Genomic DNA, 20,843 nt, shown 5'->3' with positions numbered 1-20,843 from the left:
AAAAAAAAAAAAAAAAAAAAAAAAAGCCTAGGGGGGAAAAAAAAAAAAAGAATGAACCCAGAGAGCAAAAGAAGTCTAGGTGTTTTTTTTTTTTTTTAAGTTTATAAAGATTCACATGAGACACAGAGTTTAGCAAGGAGAAAACTGTACCTGAAATGATAGACTAAGTAAAAAGTTTTGAGAATACTAATGATTAAAAATGTGTTAAATTTTTTAAATGAATGAATAAAAAGGGGGAGTGTAGGCACAGAGTTCACACTACTGATAGTAAAGCAAGTATATAGAATCCAACACTGAAATTGCTCCTTATCTTTATTTTATCAATTGTGTTGATCTAATTTAAAACTAAACTTTGACTATTCCATATGAACACTGTGTTTTAGTCAGCTTTTTTTTGCCACTGTGACTGAAAGACCCCATCAGAACAATTCTAAAGGAGGAAAAGTTTGAGTGCTCACAGTTTCAGGTCTCAATCCATACACAGAAGGCTTCATTCCTTAGGGCTTGAGGTGAGGCTGAATATTCTGGTGGAAGAGTGTTGCAAAGTGAAGCAGCTCACATGACAATCAGAAAGCAGAGACAGAGAATCTACTCACCAGATACAAATATATACCCAAAGCCATATCCTCAATTCCCACCTCCTCCAGCCATACCCTATCATTTCAGTTACCACTCAGGTTAATCACTATCAGGGGATTAATTCACTGATTGGGTTAAGACTCTCACAACCCAATCATTTCTCCTCTGAACCTTCTTACATTGTCTCACATGTGAGCTTCTGGGGGACAGCTCATATCCAAACCAGAACACACTGCTACATTTAGTTTTGGTATTTCTTTGGTTAATTATGTAATAAAACTTAACTTTTTTTTTTTTTTTTAATTTTTTATTGTTGGCTGTTCAAAACATTACGTAATTCTTGATATATCATATTTCACACTTTGATTCAAGTGGGTTATGAGCTCCCATTTTTACCCCAAATACAGATTGCAGAATCACTTCAGTTACACATCCATTGATTTACATATTGCCATACTAGTGTCTGTTGTGTTCTGCTGCCTTTCCTATCCTCTACTATCCCCCCAAAACTTAACTTTTGAAAGGCTTTTCTTTGCCATCCATGCAACAAAATCTGAAAATACTTTTATTAGAGAGTTAAAAATATTCTGTAAGTCTTAAAGGAAGAACTTTTTATGACTGCATCGAGCGTACTTTTCTTTCTACTCTTGTTTTGGTGATTAAAACAATAACAAAACTCAAATTTTAAAAATTGTGGTCAAGCCAAATTGTATGATTTAGTGCATGGGTGCACTTTAGGACAGTGAAATGTACCCTATTTAATATAAAGTATCCCCTGAGTATTGATTCTTACTTTTACCTCATTAATGAAGCACCAAGATTTAAACCTCATTAGGTTACATGCAATGTAATTAGTGTCCAATAAATGGTGGTACTTTTGAAGGATCAATGCTTGCATTAGACTGTGGTTAAAGTGACGTATAATCCAGAGATTAATTCAATGACAGTGTGGCCCAATTCTCAGCCATATAAATATGAAAATCTGTCCGATTCACAGAAGATTTAGAATTTTGCCTCAAATGGGAGAAGAATGGGACTGTGTAGGTCCAGAGTAAAGGGTCTATTGGACATAGGGATGTCAATGACAGAAGGTGGGTTGAGTGCTAATCATGCCATTTCCACAAAACATGGGGTCCCTCATAAGTACCCCAAAGTACCTTCCCAGTGCTCCAGACAGGGCCAAAATTACTACATTTGAGGACATTGAAAACATAAAATTAGTTAAAAGATTACAAAATCTAAGGCCTGGTTGTGTTTGACTTGTCACTGAGTAAAAATAGAAACATCAGAATAGAATGTGAAATTCAAAAAAAGAGCATTGAGTATCATCGTAAGGGTATCCTGTTATGTGTACCCTGTACTTCATTCCTTGCCCTAAAGCCATTCTGTTTAGAGACATGTTCTGTCATACTGAAAAGATTTACTGAGCCCATGCAGTAGAGAGATAATTCTAGGCTCCTTGTCCAAATGTCTATAGAAATCTTACCTAATTAAATCATAAGCATAAAACAGAATGTTTACAATGCTGGTCTCAGAAATGAATATAACAAGGCATATTATGAAAACACTAAAATTAAAAATTTAAATGTAAATTTGAGGATTAACTTGGAAGAATATATTATATTCCTAAAGTAAGGTGTAATCCTCCACTTGTTATTCTTCACATTTTCTAGAAGATAGGCAAGTGGCCAAGAAAATTAAGACAAAGAGAAGTTTAATAACATTTATGATGTAAATCTGTAATAACTCTTCTACCACTTCTACTAACATCAAAGTAATGCATTCAACAGCCTAATGATTCAAATATAGATATAGATTTTAAGCAGTAATGGAATTAATGTTAGTAATAGCTTTTTTCATTTTGAATTATTTGATTAGAGTCATGAGTTTAATATTACATTAAAATGTATGGATGTGTTTGAAGTAGTAATTTATAAGATTTTAATCATAAAGATTGTTCACTTTACATATTCTATTTTGTTTCATGGTCTTAAAAAACAGATTATTTAAAAATATAAAATTCTTCTCAAGCATCTCAAAAGCTTAAAGATTGTTCACATAACTGTTTTTATACTAGCTAGTAGGGATTATTTTTCTGTTATTTCATAAATGGTAAGTCTCATTCAATATTACAAGGGAAACTTAATTCAGGTCTTACTCTTGTTTTGTAGCATTTTCTTTTTGCTACACTGGGGATTCAACCCAGTGGCACTTTGCCACTGACCTAAATCCCCAGCACTTTTTACTTTTTGTTTTTGAGACCGTGGTCTTGCTTAAATTCCCTAGGCTAGCCTTGAACTTTCAATCTTGTTGCTTTAGTCTCCCGAATTGCTGGATTTATCCGCATGCATCACTGTGCCTAGCTTCGAGCATTTTCTTCTCAGGTGATGTCATATGTCTTAAACAGTTGTCTTCTGCTAATGAGCATTTCAATAATCAAATCAAACCCTGGGCATAAATGCTTTTAATATTCACAAAAATTCTCCCCCTACATTTGTTTTAGATTGACTTAATGTCATTGGCAGAAAATTAACCGTATCAAAATAGAGTTATACACTGTTGTATAATAGATTACCCCAATATCTAGCAACTTAAAAAAACAAACATTTACCTCACACATTTCCTAAGGATTTGGAGAGCAGAAGTTCCTTATCTGGTTAGTTCTGGCTTAGTATCCCTCATGGGATTGCTGTTGCAATGTTAACCAGTGCTATAGTTCCTAAGGACTTGACTGAAGCTGAAAGTCTTGCTTCTCATTTTACTCACATGACTGTGAGGAGATCTGGGTCCTCAGCAAGTGAATTTCTCAACAGGTTTGCTCAGGACAGAAATGGTTTCCCTGAGAGAAAAGGGGAGAGGGAGGAGGGGTGGGTGAAGTGAGCAAGAAAAGAAGAGCTCAAACTGGAAGTGAAGTCTCTTCCATGACACATCTCAAAACTGATGTATCATCAGTGTTCCCACACTGTCTTGACCTCACAGATCACTATTATTACAAGGTGAAAAGGATGTACACAGAAGGTATCTACCAGGAGGAGGAGTTTAGAGTACATAGTATTGTTCCAAGTAGAAGTTTTTTTTTTTTTATTATTCAAATAGATTAAAATAAATGATGTCATTTTTAAGTACATCAGGACCTGTCATATTTTAAAACTATTAGTAACCCTGTTCTAGGGGTCACTATAGTCTATAATCTTCAAATGGCTTAGTGTAAATGTAGCATAAAGGAATTTCCTAATTTTTTTTATTTTTTAAAAAATTGCTTCTTATCTTCTGGAGAGTTTAAACCAACTCCTCTGTTTAGTATTTAATTTAATTAGTCTAATTTAATTTAGTATTTAAATTTAATTTAGTATTTAAATCTAACTCCTCTGTTAATTTCAAAGAAAATAAACCTAAGTATGCTTTTGTTTTAAGAAATATCTAAATGTTTTCTTATGTATGTTTTGTCTTTCCCAAAAGTATTTAATGACACTAATAACCTATTAATAAATTTTATCTCTTAATGATAAACTTCTTTATTCTGTGTTTTTATTTTTGCAAAGTTTCAGCATGACTTCTTTTTCTCCAGATATTTGAAATGAAAATTATTTCATTAGTAACTTTAATTCACACCTAAGTAGGATTGATGTTATATCATAGGTTCAAAGATTTCTTTAATGACTTTAATATAGTCTATTTGCTATAGAATTTCTTTTCATTTTCTTAAGATAATAGAGACATAACTTTATATCTTTTTATTATAGGTCTCCTAAAAATCCAGAGCAAAAAATAATCAAGAGAGTGATTGCTCTTGAAGGAGATATTATAAGGTAGGTGCCCAGACTGTGGTTTTTGAGTTTGAGTTTTAAATACCTAGATTTTTAAATTTAGTTTTAAATCACAAAGCTTTGGAGGTATTCTACATGAGCTGCTACAGCTTCAGTAAGCTCATTAATCATTTTGGGATGGCATGCATCCATAAACTTATGGATCATGTTATTACTTTTAAATTGTAAAGCTTACAAAAAATAAATATTAATTAAACTAAAATTAACCACAAACTTTGTGGCTGTTAAATCATTTTATTTAGGTATGCAAATTAGCACAATTATTTGAATATTATTATATTAATGTCCATTTTAGAAGTATTCAAGAATATTTTATGATTTATAAAGCAAATACAGAAACTAATAGCAATCTTTAATGATCATGAAGATGGGGGAGAAGCTTCAAAGAATATAAAATATAAACTTATGAATTAATGACAATAGAAGTTTTAGATACTACTTTAATAATAAGATATTTAAACAATATATAGTACTGTCTCATTTATTCTACTTGCTGATAAGTTAAGAACATAACTGATGTGATTCTGCAATCTGTATACGGGGTAAAAATGGGAGTTCATAACCCACTTGAATCAAAGTGTAAAATATGATATATCAAGAACTATGTAATGTTTTGAACAACCAACAATAAAAAATTAAAAAAAAGAACATATTTCAGGTTGAGTAAATATATAGTAATATGGAATGCTGTATTTCACTTAGACTGTTTATTTTAAATAGACGGTAAACAGTTCTATATAATGTAGTAGCCAAAATGCTTTGAAAACTATTCTCTTGAAGTTTCCTGATTCTGTTTTACCAAGAGTTTCCATCCTATAAATCTGTATTAATGATACTATAGATAAAGCAATCTCATTAAAATGAATCTCAGTCAGTATTAGAGCAGAATCTAGACCAGGAGTTCTCAAAGGATGGCTTTAGGATACCTGAGGATCCCTAAAACCCCCTTAGGTGGCCTATTAGATCAAAACTTTTTTCCCCAGTAATGCTAACATGTTATTTGCCCTTTATATTCTCATTTTCTTGTGAATGTACAATGTAATTTTCCAGTTGTGTGATATTGTAATAGATTAAAGGCAGAAGCAGATATGAAAATTCAGCTATTGTCTGTAAAATTAGACACTTTAATAAGATTTACAAAAACGTAAAAAATGCCCCTCTTCACTATTTTCTCTTTTGTTTTAGAAAATAAGTTTTTCATTCAAATATGTTTTTATGACATAGTTATATTTCTGTCATTTTAAATTAAATTATCAAAAAGACTTTAAAATTTTTTCTCCTAATTTTCAATATGGTAAATATTGGTACCTAGTATCAACATAAACACAAATTTTGAGGGATTCTCCATATTTTTGAGTCTAAGGCCTCTTGAGAGCAAACAATTTATGTACTTTTCAATGTAAGGATTTATGGAAAAAAGTTTCACGTCAGGATTAAATGTTCATTAGTAGCCTGCATGATATCAGTGAAACTATTATATTGAGCTGTGCTTTAAATTCATGATTTTTTGGGGGTGGGGGGTCTATTTCTTTTAAAAGTTTGAGATATAATTTAAATATTAATCTGTGAATATCCAAATATACTTTTAGTATTGGAAAACAGAGTGTAGATATGCAATCCCACTAAACTCCTATGTAGAATCCAGTACTATTTTTGAAAAATAATTAAAAAACCAGTTGTTTTTCAGCATATGCTGTTTTTAAATAAAATTAAAAATTTATTTTCTTTGAAACTTTTTTTTAATATTCATTTTTTAGTTGTAGGTGGACACAATACCTTTATTTTATTTATTTATTTTTATGTGGTGCTGAGAATCAAACTCAGGGCCTCATACATGCTAGCCATAACTATTGCTGAGCCATAACTCCAGCCCTTCTTTGAAACTTTATTACTTATATATACTGGGATTCCTGGGGCTTAAATTAATAACTGAATATATTCCTACAATGATATCTAATAGTGCTGAAAAATATAATTGAGTATTTAGATAACAAAATATAATTTATAGATACATACTCTTCTGGACCCCATTTTTAAAAACAGTAGAACATATAAAAACATTTGTAGAAATATGCTTTCCAATTACCTCTACAAAACATTAGTCAAATAGTGACCCAACTGGTGACAGACAAAGTGCTTTGGACTATGATGTGGACTTTCTAGTCCTACCTTTCTTTTAATATTACTGGGTTACCTAGAAGGGAATGTAAGAACAAATGTGAATTACCATTTTTTTCTTTCATAAAATTATCAAAGAAAAAACTTACTTTTTAGAATTTAGTTATACTTTCTGTACTTGTCAGTATTATTTTTAATTCAAATCACGCATAATTAGAGGATAGAAAAAAAAACAATCTTTTCAGAGATTAGGCCTGTTAAAGGTTTAATCCAAGCTCCCATTAATATACTGCTAGTTAAACTCCTTTAGGTTGCTAAAGAACACACAAGAAAATCACCAGTGGGCAAAATAGGGCAAAAGGCAACTAAAATACCTATATCCCTGGAGGTATAGGATGTATCCATCTGATGACCACTGGTCAACCAATCAACTATCCTTGGGGTAGATGTCCTTCTCTGTCTAGTCATCTGTGACTAGGTAGACCAGTCACCTGGTGTATACCCTGTAGTTATAAAAAAACTGTTGCAAGGGCTTGTAGGTATGTCAGGTACTGTGAGGTATCCAGGAACAGGGCATTGCAATTTGCAGTCATTTTACTAAGCATAAGCATTTGAAACTTCAGTTCTATAAAACAGTTCTCTATTCTTATTAGTAGATGCTTTTATCTTACTTTCTAAGGAAGAAAAACATTTTTGTTTTTATTATAGAAATAACAGTCCTATTGAATTCAAAATGCTATAATGAACACACTTACACACAAAGCTTTGTGTCTTGTTTATTTTTGTAGAATAAATAGCTACAATTGAAAATACTAGGTCAAGGCATGTTGTTGTGTTTGGTGCTACTGTAATTCTAACTTAGACTGCCAAATTTCGCTCTGAGAAAGTTTTTGTATGTTTATATTCATCAACACTGTATGAACTACCCTTCTCAGAGGAAACTGATTTAAAGGTCATGTGCAAGGGGGACTTCAGATTCATAAGAGAAATCATATCAATCCAAATTTTGAAATTCATGTTAGATGATCAAGTTATATTTCATTTAGTCAGTTCACTGAAAGTATAGATCTTAGTGCCATTCATTTAATGAGCACTACTGAGATAACAAGAGATATTAGCAATTGAAAGAAACAAGATTCCTCCCCTCATGGTGCTTACATTCTAAGGTTTAAAGCAGACAGTAAGTGCTTAACATTTAACATGTAAATAGATAATAAGTAAACAGATATATATATATATATATATATATATAACTTATAATGCAATATCATGATTGAGAAGTTCTATGAAGAAATATAAAACAAGAAAAGAGGTAGAGAGTAAAAGCAGGGGTGGATTTTACTTAAGAGGTTCCTTGGAAGTCTCTGTTACAAGAAGATGTTTGAGAAGATTTGAAAATAAGGGAAGAAGGAAATAGAACCATACTAGTATCAGGGAGAAAGATAGTTCAAAGCCAAAAAAAAAAAAAAAAGCAATCCTAAAATGAATACTTACTAGATGAGCTGCTTAAGGAATTGTATGAAGCTACCATTTAAGGAAGGAAATTGAGGTAAGAGGTTTCTTCTGATAATTGTTTTCTTCTGATAATTGTTTCTTCTGATAATTGCCAGCCAGTGGAGGATTTACAACAGTGGAGTGGTATGATCTGACTGGATTCTTTAATAGATTATTATCTGCTGTGTGAGAATAAACTAGAGGCATGCAATCTGACTTAAATAACTGGTCAGAATATTTCTCCCTTGAAGAAGTAATTTCTACCTTCTGGTGAATGCAGTTAAGTGCCCTTGTTTATGACAAACATGATGACGACTTTGATTTATTTCCAGTGAATCAGATAAAAGTAGTCACATTATTTATAATCACACTCACTATATCAATGAAGTGAAAATAGAGCTGAAGTGTTTGTTCAGAGAATTCAGCCAAGAATTCCCAAGATTTTAAAAGAGGACCCACTGGGAGTGTGGACTTTCTATCTCAATGCCAACATTGATTAAAATCACAAGGCAATGGCTCAATTTTCTGAATCTCTTAGCTAGCAAGGTAGTCGTTTTCATAATGTTGACCCAAATGGGTATGCTTATCTATAATACTAACAGTAAAAAGCTAATGAAAGTAATATTTAGACATACTCATTAGTTCCACCAAAATGCTGTTCATAGTTATTTGCTTTTTCTTATTAATTTGTTATGACTCACATTGAAGCACAGTTTTAAAAAAGCATAAAATGAATGTAAATCCCTAACCACAGCACATCAATGTGAGTCAGTCACAATTGAAATTTCTAAAGCGTCAACATTGTTTATTGGGACACTCATATTTCTGTTTCACAGATCTCTGCCCAGTCAGAAATGAAGCTCAGCATCATTTCTCCTCTTACTTGGTGAAATATACTTCACAGACTTTTGATATCTGGCGCTTTATGTTGTTACCAAACTCAATGAAGCAAGTAAATGGAGTCCTTTAGTTCCCAATGAAGAGGGCAAACATTTAATTTATCACCTAAACTAGGAGACTCTGTAGAGTGAAAAAGGATAATATTAATTACTGCATTGGGATAATCAAACATGAACCAGTGCTGCCAAGACAAACCACTGCAAATGGTCATCTGACAAGTAAAATACAGTCTACTTTATAATTCACTTCACATACATTGTTTTTGTTTCATTTGTGGCCCTCCTTGTGTTAGATGAATTCCAAGAAGTGTTCCCAGGAAACAGAATAACTTATTGGCCTCAGGGAGGCATTAGGCAGGGGAGAATCAGAAGTGTTCTGAGAAGCATGCCCTCCCACAACACAGTCCTACTGGAATGCACAGTGTGAGACTTTCTGTAACCCTTACTGATATAGAAGAACAGTCAGAGGGAGGGAATCATAAAACTTTTCTCACTGCAAAATATTTAAGTGATAATTCCTCTTCAAGTCTAAACACTATGTTGTAAAATGTCAAAATACCATAATTTATTAAAAATAACTTTTCTGGTATTAGTAAAAAAAATCCATTGAACCACTAGAAATTAAACATTTTAAAGCCTGTTGATTTTAAATGGGCTATTGAAGATATGGAAATCAATATTAGCCTATCACAGACAGCTGAATCATATTTTGTTGTAGCAAATAAGCTCCATAGGAAGAAAAACAGAACTAAATTGAGTTTTCCCCAGCGAAACTACAAATGATGCCTGTTTAATAACTTCTTCTTCTTCTTCTTCTTCTTTATTGTTGCTGCAGTAGCTCTGAATAATAGAAGCCTAATGTGTTTGCATGGCTCTCTTCCATGCATTGATATATGGTATTTTTGGTAGATTAGGAATTAGCAGTGCTTTCTAAACTGAAAGGAAGGAGATATGAAAAGAAGCTTATATCCAGGACTCTGATAAAGACTGGTGAATAAAATGTTTCGGAGCTTGGAATCCAATAGTTTTATTGTATAGTTCTCAAATGGAAGCAGGATAGGTGGTTCTTCCTGAGGACAGGGAATATTTATGTGCTGATTCCCAGTTGGTAATTTGAAGGTTTTGAGGAAATCTCTGAGGCCTGTTAGCTTGGTTTAATTTGAACAATGAGTTATTCCAAATCAAAATTATACATTCTTGTTTAATACTTAGGTTCTGACAAATGCTGCAACTTAGTGGATATGGGCTTGAGTACTGAATTTAGGTGTCTCAAGGCCTGTCTGGGGTTTAGTTACCACTAAATAAGAGGTGTTGTGAAAAATTATTAGTTTCCCTCTGATGTTACCATTGGAAATTATTGAAATAGGCTGGATATTCTTACCTTCTTCTTGCTGAAGAATTATAATTCTTTTATTTTAAAGGGAGAGAGAGAGAGAGAGAGAGAGAGAGAGAGAGAGAGAGAGAGAGAGAGAATTTTTAATATTTATCTTTTTGGTTTTTGGCGGACACAACATCTTTGTATGTGGTGCTGAGTATAGAAACCAGGCCGCACGCATGCCAGGCGAGCGCGCTACCGCTTGAGCCATATCCCCAGCCCTATAATTCTTTCTTACTAAAAAATTACAGATTGGTCAGCAATTTATGTCTTTATGAAAAATATCACTTTCTTTTATATAGTTGTAGGTGATTTTTTTATGATTTCTTTTTTTAATATTTTTATTTTTTAGTTGTAGTTGGACACAATACCTTCATCTTATTTATTTATGTTTATGTGGTGCTGAGGATGGAACCCAGGGCCTTGCACGTGCTAGGCGAGTGCTCTGCTGTTGAGTCACAACCCCAGCCCTTGTAGGTGATTATTTATCTTACTATTAATGTATTAGTGGAAAAAATGCAATTGGTAATAAAAACTATGTTTTAGCAATTGGCATTTCTTTCTTACCATCAGGAAAATAGTTCATATCTAGAAATGTTGATCTTGATTTTACATGAAGATTAGTAAATCTTTTTATAAATGTCAATTTTTAAATCAAAATTATTTTTGTATTCTAGTAATATAGGCAGGTTTCTGGAGACACTATATCAAACAATGGGTACACCTTGTTCTAAAAAGGTGTGACATTTTCTGAAAGTCAATAGATCATTTATATTGAATTGCCATTTCCAATAATATGACTCCTATTATTATGGTGATACTCTCTCTACTCCTATCAGTAGTTTCTCTGAATAGTTTTATTTTCTGCGTAATATCTGTATTTTATTTTTATGTGTGGTGCTGAGGATCAAACGCAGTGTCTCACACATGGTAGGTGAGTGCTTTACCTCTGAGCCACAACCCAGCCCCTTAGTCTTTCTGTCTCTTGAATAGAGCTCTTCTTTAGATAGAAAATCTTCTGTGCTTATTTATTCCTACATAGTCTTTCATTTATTCATTTAGTATGGTGTGGAGGCCATGGGCACAGATGATAAATTCAGAGTGCCTTGATTCAGATCAAAGCTTTGATTCTGACTTTGCTACATTGCCAAATTATTTAATCCTGTAAACCTAATTTTTCTCATCTATAAAATAAATATTATAATAGCGCATACTCCCTAGAGCTTTCTTGAGGATTACATGAAATAATGGATATGATTTGACTAGCACAGGGCCTGGGATATAGTTTTGTTTAGTAAATATGAGATGATAATGGTAGTTGTTGTGATTTAACTATTGTTTATTGAGTGTCTTGAATATTAACTATTTGCACAACACTGTGCTGGCTTCCAGGGTTATAAACATCAAAAGTCTCAGATAATTCTTATCCCTGTGAAGCTTGTAGTCTGAAGATAAAATTAAAAAAAATGATCAATGAAAGAGATGTAGTGTAACAAGAGAATCACCATCCTGGGGATATGCTAGAGAGCCCCTGAGAGTTTAGTGAAATTGGTGTGGGGCAGAGAACCTCTGGTTGGCCTGAGGAGCTGGGGTATGTTGGAGATTACTTTCTGGTGGAAATTTGTGATGAGTGAAGACCTGCAGCCTCCTGAACTGCAAAAGTAAGTCATGTTTAGTATATAAAACTCAAACAATACTGGAGCATATCAAATAAAAAGGAAAGATCTTCTTTTCATTTACCCATTTCATACCCCCAGACTGAAATGTGGTATGTATCCTTCTAACCTATGTTTCATAGCAGGAGATTGAAAAGATTAGGAAAAGTATTTATCTGACAGTAGCTGTTTCCTTGAATATTTCACAAATACAATTGAGATACATCTTGTTTTAGTCAGCTTTATTTTTGCTGCAAACAAAAGATCTGACAAGAACAATTTTAAGAAGGAAAAGTGATTTCAATGCTCACAGTTTCAGAGGTCTCAGTCCATACACAGCCAGCTCCATTCCTTGGGGCTTGAGATGAGGCAGAACACCATAGTGGAAGAGTGTGGTACAGGGAAGTGGCTCACATGATTATCAGAAAGCAGAGAGAGTCCACTTGCCAGATATAAAATATGTACCCTCAATGCATGCCCCCAATGCCCACCTCCTCAAGCCACACCCTTTCTGCCTTTAGTTACCACTCACCATGAAGGAATTTATTCACTGATTGGATTAAAGGCTCTCATAACACAAGCATTTCACCTCTGAATGTTCTTGCATTGTTGTACACATGAATTTTGGGGGGGACACCTCACATTCAAACCATAACACATCGTATGGAATTATTTTTCCTTTGTGTATGTTATACTAGTATACCTTTACTAGAAGGTATTTGAAAACATAAATTATAACTTTTAGTTCTTTAAAAGTCCTAGGTAACCTGCAGAAAGATGCCATAATGCATTTTGGGTAATGATGATACACACTGAAGACCAATAATTTATTGAAAAAGGAAGGATAAATGAAAATGAATATTGAATATGTCCTCATTATTTAATATTATCATATTTTACTCAGATTATCTAAAAGGGAGTATTAGAACCACCATGCTATGCTCTCTAGGCAGTCCATGGGATAAAATAACAGAAGTGCTTTGGTTAGGAAGGACAGTGACTTAACTGAATTAGAAAAAAAAAAAAAAAAAAAAAAAAACTTCTGCAACAGGGATCCTAGGAAGATGATATAATCTGCCTGATGTCAGTCGCATCTCCTTGCTTTGCTTGAAAAGATTCTAATCAGTGTTTGATTTTTTGATGCTTTTCACTGAGCTCCTTTTCTCATGGCTATCACTGGGCCTTTTCTTCTCAGTTCTGCCATGAACCTTACTCTTTCCATGAATTAGATAAATGAGGTGAAGAGTTCCTGTGGAGTCTGATGTTTCCTAGTAGGAAGCACATTGCACCTGGAGCTGCTTAGAGTATTAGTGTAGTAATTCTGGTTCAGTTACATTTCTTTCAGTACACCTTCCTGAAGTCATGAACTCCAAGTAAAATAGAAATACCATCTTAAAATAGAGAAATACTAACTTTTCTACACTTCTTGAACTAAATATTGATTTTTTCCCCTCTGCCTGCAGTAATTTAAGTTTGTCAAATACTTTGAAAAGACATTTAATTATCACAGTATGACACTCAAAAGATTTTTTAAAAATAACTTTTTAAAAATAAAACTTAAGAATATTTCAGCCTGAATAATTACTTAATAACTTAACTTGTATTTTTGTATAATTTAAGTTAAATTTGTTTCTACTTAACATTGACCACTGTTTCTCTTTTATAATGTTTAGAGGAAGAATTTGAGGCACAGAACAGATACATTCAAGATACACATTTAATTATGGACATTTTAAAATTTTTATTAAAATTTTCATATGAAAGATTTTTTAGATGTCTAAGAACAAAGTGAGATAGCCTGATATTGTAGAGAGTGTTACCACATTACCAGTTTCCTTCCAGCTCGGTTTCTTATGAGCTTCGTGACCTTGGCAGTTATTGACCTTAATAATTTTAATATATTACATATATTTTCAGGTTTATTTTGAAAACCACAGAAGATTTGTTAGAAGAAACACCAATACTTTGTTAACTTTAAAACGCTTTCACAATTTTTAAAATTTTATTATCATTAATTTTCTGTTTGGCTTCTCCGGAGCTTGGCCAAGTACCTTGCTCATTTTAGATGATCAAATATTTTGTTGTCACTGTTAAAATAATTTTTATATACTTCCAGGTAAATGTATAGCTCTGTGTTTTATGAATCCTAAAGTTGGAAGAAACAAAAACATTTTTAAAAGATAAATTTAAATTTTTATTTTATTGTGGTGAGATTACTTTACGTGAGATTGTAAAGTATGCAATATAGTATTGTTAGCTATAGTGTTGTACAGCAAATCTCTAGAACTTATTCATCTTTCATGACTGAAATTTTTTGCCCTTTGCTTAGCAACTCCTCATTTCTCTCTCCTCCTAACTCCTGATAAACACCATCCTACTCCCTGATTCTATGAGTACCTAGTTTGTATAATTCGTATAAGTAGAATATAAGCAGCATTTGCCCATCTGGTGAAAGCCTAATTTACTTGGCATATCGTTAGGATTTATTTATGTTTTGTATAGCAGGATTCTCTATTTTTTAAGGCTGAATATTATTTCAGTGTATGTATATAACATATTTTCTCTATCTACAAATCTGTAGATGAATATTTCAGTTGATTCTACATCTTGACTACTGTTAAGAGTATTACAATGAACACAAGAGGGTTAATATCCTTTTGAGATCCTGATTTAAAATTTTTAAGATAATATCCAAAAGCGGGACTTCTGGATCATATACAGCAGTAATTCCCCTTATATATGGTTTTGCTTTGTGGTTTTAGCTATGCATAGTTAACAAGGAAATTTTAGAGGTAAACAATTAATACACTTAAAACAAATCCAATTAATGCATCTAAAATTTTTCACAGTTCTGAAGAGCATGATGGAATCTTGGTGTCCTGCTCCATCATGCCTGCAACATCAGTCATCCATTTGTCAGCATATCCATGCTCTATACACTACTCTTCTGTTAGTCACTTAGTAGCTGTCTTGGTTATCAAATTAACTATCTCAGTGTCACAGTGCTTGTGTTCAAGTAGCTCTTATTTGACTTAAAAATGGTCCAAGAATACAGGAGTAGTGATGCTGAAATTTAGATATGTCTTAAAAGAATCCATAAAATGCTTCATTTAAATGAAAAGGTGAAAATACAATATTTTGAGAGAGACAGACACTAAATTAACATAATTTTTTGTAGAATATTATTATATTTGTTGTATTTTATTATTAATTATTCATATCTTACTGTACCTAATTTATAAGCTAAACTTTGTCATAGGTATATATTTATAAAAAAGGGATAATACTTACAGGTCTGATAGTATTTATAGGATTTTCAAAAAAATGCAAAACTCATACAAAAAATACATGGTTTCAGGCATCTACTTCCCAATTTTGAATGTATTCCCTATGTGTCATATAACATATTTTCTCTATCTACAAATCTGTTGATGAATATTTCAGTTGATTCTACATATTGACTATTGTTAAGAGTATTACAATGAACACAAGAGAGTTAATATCCCTTTGAGATCCTGATTTCCATAGCAGTGGTATCATTTTGCATTCTCAAAAACAGTGTACCTTGAATAGCTAAAACAATCTTGTAGAAAGAAAAACCTACACAGGACAATGCAACATTTGAAATGTTATTATTTTAAAAATTCTTATTTAAAGCTTTCAGATCTTGATTAATCATGCATAACTGAAACCACAGAATTTTTCTTAAGAAAAAAAAGCATCTTCCTGATTTTAAAATCTATTATATATAGTGTTATTGTAATTAGAGTGGGATGGTACTATTATAAAGATGGACATATGTACCAATGGAACAGAACAGAAAATCCATGCATATTCAGTCAACTGATGCTTGACAAGTGTACCAAAAATGCACATTGGAGAATGGATAGTCAACAGCAGTTGATAAAATGGTATCCATATGTGGAAGACTGAAATTGGCTCAATTAGGTCTTTTTTTTTTTTTCCTCATGCTGGGCATCATACCCAAGGGTATGCACACAAGGCAAGCACTCTACCACTGAGCATGTATGCACAAAAACCCCATACAGTATGCACAAAAACCCCATACAGTATGCACAAAAACCAACTCAAAATGGATTATTATAATGAAATAGTTAATCTGATAATCAATAATTCTTAAAACTAAGTCCAAAAAATGCAAAACTCATAGAAAAAATTATAGAGGGGAACTTTCATGACATTGGTATTGATATGTATCCTGAGTTGGATGAGGAAGAGCTATTATATTACAAAAACAACATGAAGTGCCTTAACTGAAGGATAACTATATGCTCATAAAAGAAAATAGTAAATTTTATTGCTTAAATAGTCTCTTCTTACTACAAAAAGAATTGCCTTACAGGTGGTAAAATTCTGATAGAATACTATCCCATGCCATGCATAGTTCCTTTTATAAGTCCAGCATTAGAACTCCAATTATTTTTTAGCTGTTATGTTAGTTCAATCTGCCTGTGCCACATCAAACCAATAATACAAAGGAGCTAACACCCTATAAGATAGATTATTATTTTTAAGTAACTTAGTTCTTCAACTCATTCATTATTATAGAAAATGTTCAAATATTATTTAACTTATTGTGAGGGCTACTTACATATATAATAATGTCTTAATTTACAAGCAATGACTATATATTCTAAATGCTGATTTCAAAACAAAAGTCTATATTTGCTGTTTTGTAAAATTGGAAAAGGTTTGTTGACAGAAATATTAATTGCAAATTATTCATTAAAAAAACATGTCTCCCTGGTTTTCTTATGCAAAGTGATGCTGCAATGAGAGCCCAAATTGTTCTTACTAGCAGAACTAATAAGACTTTGGAATTGATCATCCTGGTAGTTGTGATTCAAATGAGAATGTGAATGAAAATGATTAATTTTTTTCATTATTAGGGGTCTGACAGTTGTTATTTTCTTTCAGAAGAGTAAATTATGTGATATGGAACTTGTACCTTTGTAGTATGGTAAGCAGCTAGTCATTAACTTGAGTGCTGCAACTGGACACCTGGGAACCAAAGAGATTTTCTACTTTATTACATAAATAAATTCTCTCTGACCATTATGTGATACCTGATTTTAATATGCAGCCCAGAGCAGCAGTGATAAATGCTGTGTCCCACACTGCTTCACCTCTAGGTATATTGATACTTCCAAAGAACATTTCTGGAGTCTGGATTTCAATTTTACACACATCAAAAAGTAAATGACTATTTAATCTTTTACCATAACATGAAGAAGAGCAAGTAATACATACTGGAATGGAGTTTAGTAGGATAGAAAGCCAAAACTGAAAGATTTTCTATTTGAGATGAAAGTATAATAAGCAGTAAGCTTTACAAAAGCAGAGGATATGATAATAGAAGAGGAAACCAATGAAAAGATTTGAATTTGGTATTTGTATGAGAAAGTAAGGTGACCTTTAATGGATTTCTGGAGCTGTCTTTGGGGGATTATGTAAATTAAGCTTGAATTCTAAATCTAATACAACTATCATTAAAATCAAGAGAATGCTTACTGTGTGATGGAAATTGAAATGACTCTTAACTTTATAATATTCCTGAGCCCTAATATCCTCACATGACTTTCAAAAAATAATGCCTTCTTATTATTATAATTTGCAACCTTCTTAGCAATAAAGTAGAAGAAAATCAAAAAAGATAGAATGAAACTTTCCTCAGAAATGTATGGAAATGTCACTCTGTATTGAGTTAGATTATTCATTTTAATCTTCCCTAAAACAAAAGGTTAAAAAGTTTATTATTTTTGTTTTAATTTGAATTATTTTCATTGCTAGTAAGAATGAAGAGTATATGTATTTATGAACATTTTGTTTCCTTTGCTTACAACTATCTATTCTATAATTGCCCATTTTTAGAACTGGTATTTAAGGTTTTCATATTGGTTTTGAATATATCAAGTATCTTATCTCCTTATATTTATATCAAATATATTTCTAGTTTACAATTTGCCATTTAATTTTATTAATTCTCAGAGATTGTAATTTTTTTTTAAATCTTAAAGTCATTTAATCTTACCTTTAGTAGTTTCAGATCCATGAAGTAGACTTTAGAATTTGAAATACTTGGAATAACATTAACTTGCTAATAAATATGAAATCATTCAGTAGATATAAATATAAAAGTTGTTGTGTTTTACAAAGGTATATAAATGGAGATTTCCTATAAATTTTATGACATGTTTTCTCAATATTTTAAAGTTATCAAAACCTAGAAATACTTTATTATAGAGGAGAACATTCTATAGGCAACCTAACCACCTCATGGAGGGTGGTGTTTCTGTGTTGTTGTAGATTGTTTCTTGAAGTGTGATATCCAAAAACATCATGTCACCTGGGAAATTATTAGAAATATAAATTCTTTTCTCCTTTTTTTGTGGTGCTGGGGATGGAACCCCAGGACCTGGACCTTGCTGCTTAAGCTTAATCTGCCAATTTTAGGATTCAGATGGGGTGTCTGGTGAGAAAACACATTTCAGTAGCATCAGGTCCTCATTTTTTCTTTATACTTTGAAGAGTCAGGTCTTGACCATCACTTCCACCCCAATCATTTTTTAGCAATTCATTCCTATGTTCTTTGTAGTATCTGCCATTCCCTGTGGCAGATGTTTGCCAGTAGGCATCTTAGATACTGGCCTTGGAAAGTTCCCTAAGGAGAAGGGTGGGGGTGGGCGGCAAAGCAGGGAGAGCGCTTTCACTTGGTAACCAGAAAATGAGTTAGCAGTCCTTTGTCTCCTTTCTGGTTTACTATAGCTGCATGCTAGTTAATTTTCCTTTCTTACCCTTACCAGTGCATCCTATTCAATTCCACAGAAATGAATTTTTTCAAAAATATAAATCTCATTATGCCTCCCACATGGAGCATCACAAATTTGGTCCCTCGTGGTCTGGACTCCGAGTATCTTTCAAATGATGTTCTCCTCACTATGATATAGCCCTTCCAGTAGTTTGCAGTTTCATGGCAACGGTGTACATTTTCACTTACCTTTGCTTTTCAAGAAACACCCTTCCTTTTAATCTTGTTTGTGTTTGGTTTGGTTTGGTTTCCATTGGCCAATTCCTACTGAGGTAACCAGAAGATGAGTTAGCAGTCCTTTGTCTCCTTTCTGGATTACTATAACTGGCTGAATACTAGTTAATTTTCTAGAATTATATCTGGTGGATAGATTTACACATGAGTTCAAATAAGTATAAATAATGAAGTTAGTTACAGTATTGTTTATTAAAAAAAGACAGATTGAAAATCTTCTATATGGATGTCAGTAAAGTTAAGGACATTGTGATACATTCATAAAAGAGACTGTTCTGTAACAATTAAGAAAAGGATAGATCTGTGTATACACACACACATCACTCCTATACATGCTTGTATATGAGTAAACGATTTTCTTGAAATTAGTCAACATAATGTGTCAGATCCTGACCATCTCTTCCATCCTGATCATTTTTTTAGACATTTTTTTCTCACTTTCTTTGCAACTGAAACTGTAAATAAATGTAGTAAATGAGTAACTTTTGCTTTTAGAGAAGGAGACTGGATGGTCAGAAGCCTTTGCATGCTGAGGACTACCTTTAAACAATTCTCATTTCTCTCTTCTCCATCTCTCTCTTATTTGCATATATATATTTGGAGAAATATGGTGTGTACACACATACATATGTATGCATGTTTACTGTATTTATGCATTTATTTTTAGAAATATGTGTATTCAAATTAAACTCTCAGTTTGTACATTGCTTTTCAAAATCTTCTGTAGTTAGGTCCTTTCTGTGCTCCCATTGTACACTATACTTAACTTTTGTCACATTTCCTACTCACATGCACACTCATGCTCACTGTTGTGCTAGAGCTATATAAAGATTAAAAAACATTTTCATTCTTCTCTACATATGCCCCTGTTTTATCCTGTGCATAGCTAATCCTTCTTTACCCCAACAGAAGTGAATGTCATCTACTCTGTTTTCATAGTACGTTATTGATCCAACAGGTGTAAAATGCATCCAATTGTATTAGAGCCAGTTGTTCATCCATCCCTCTATTTATGACCTCCCTGAGGTCAGGGGCAGCAACTAAATTTTGGAGTCTAGCATCTAGCACAGTCTGATCTTAAGAAATCTATTGTATCCAGGGAGTTCTCAGTAAGTACTGCATTTGTCAAATTTAATGACTGCCGAAAGCTCTGTGCAATATTTATGGAAATTTAATCCTGAATATCACTCTGTGAAATAATTGTATTTATTTTGGAAATATTTCAACTTAGTCCAATTAGTATCAATCCCAACTCCCTATCTTTAAAAATGTAAACTCTCTAATTTGCTAAACATTAGTTTTTCATGTTGCTGAAGGTTAAGGAAGGCAAGTAGTACAGAACAGGAGTCTCAGCCATCTGTCTTCCTTTTCTCTCTTCAGCATCATAGATGCTGCAGGGATTGTCCCTGCACAGCAAAGGGGATGAGGATGTGCATGTTTATGATAGAAAAAGCTCAGATAAGCCCTGTGTCAATGAGCTTAGGCTAACATATTCTGTGACAACAAACTACCACCAAATCTCTGTGGTTTATAATTAGCAGAGGTGTGTTTTTCACACTATTATATGTTCACCATGGGCCATATGAGGCTTTGCTCCTTATTTTTTCCCTCAGGGACTTATACTGACAGAGTCTTTGCAGTCTCAGGAGAAATGAACAAAACAAAGCAAAACAAAAGCCTTGTAGAATTATAAGATGGAACTTCAGACTTCTTCAAAATGGCACATATTATATCCATTCATATGTCATTGGCCAAAAGCAGTCCTAAAAAAAAAAAAAAAAACAAGAGAGAGAAATGAATTTCAGTAGATGGGGTAGAGAGAGAAGATGGGAG

General features: G+C 32.7%; 1 protein-coding gene across 6 annotated transcripts in view; it reads left to right on the top strand.

Moving 5' to 3' along the window:
* Positions 1-20,843, top strand: part of Immp2l (inner mitochondrial membrane peptidase subunit 2) — an 861,827-nt gene that overhangs the window by 572,934 nt on the left and 268,050 nt on the right. For 5 of the 6 annotated variants that reach the window (XM_048799612.1, XM_048799613.1, XM_048799614.1 and 2 more), the window contains one exon: positions 4,323-4,388. The exons of the other annotated variant lie outside the window; for it this stretch is intronic. In XM_048799612.1, the coding sequence (XP_048655569.1) occupies positions 4,323-4,388 (66 nt within the window). The remainder of the gene's footprint in view (positions 1-4,322; positions 4,389-20,843) is intronic. 6 annotated transcript variants of the gene reach the window in all.

Source organism: Marmota marmota, unplaced genomic scaffold, assembly GCF_001458135.2.
Source record: "Marmota marmota marmota unplaced genomic scaffold, marMar, whole genome shotgun sequence".
Lineage (NCBI taxonomy): Eukaryota > Metazoa > Chordata > Mammalia > Rodentia > Sciuridae > Marmota > Marmota marmota.
Note: the sequence above shows the minus strand (reverse complement) of the source record. Positions and strands in the feature narration are given on the sequence as shown.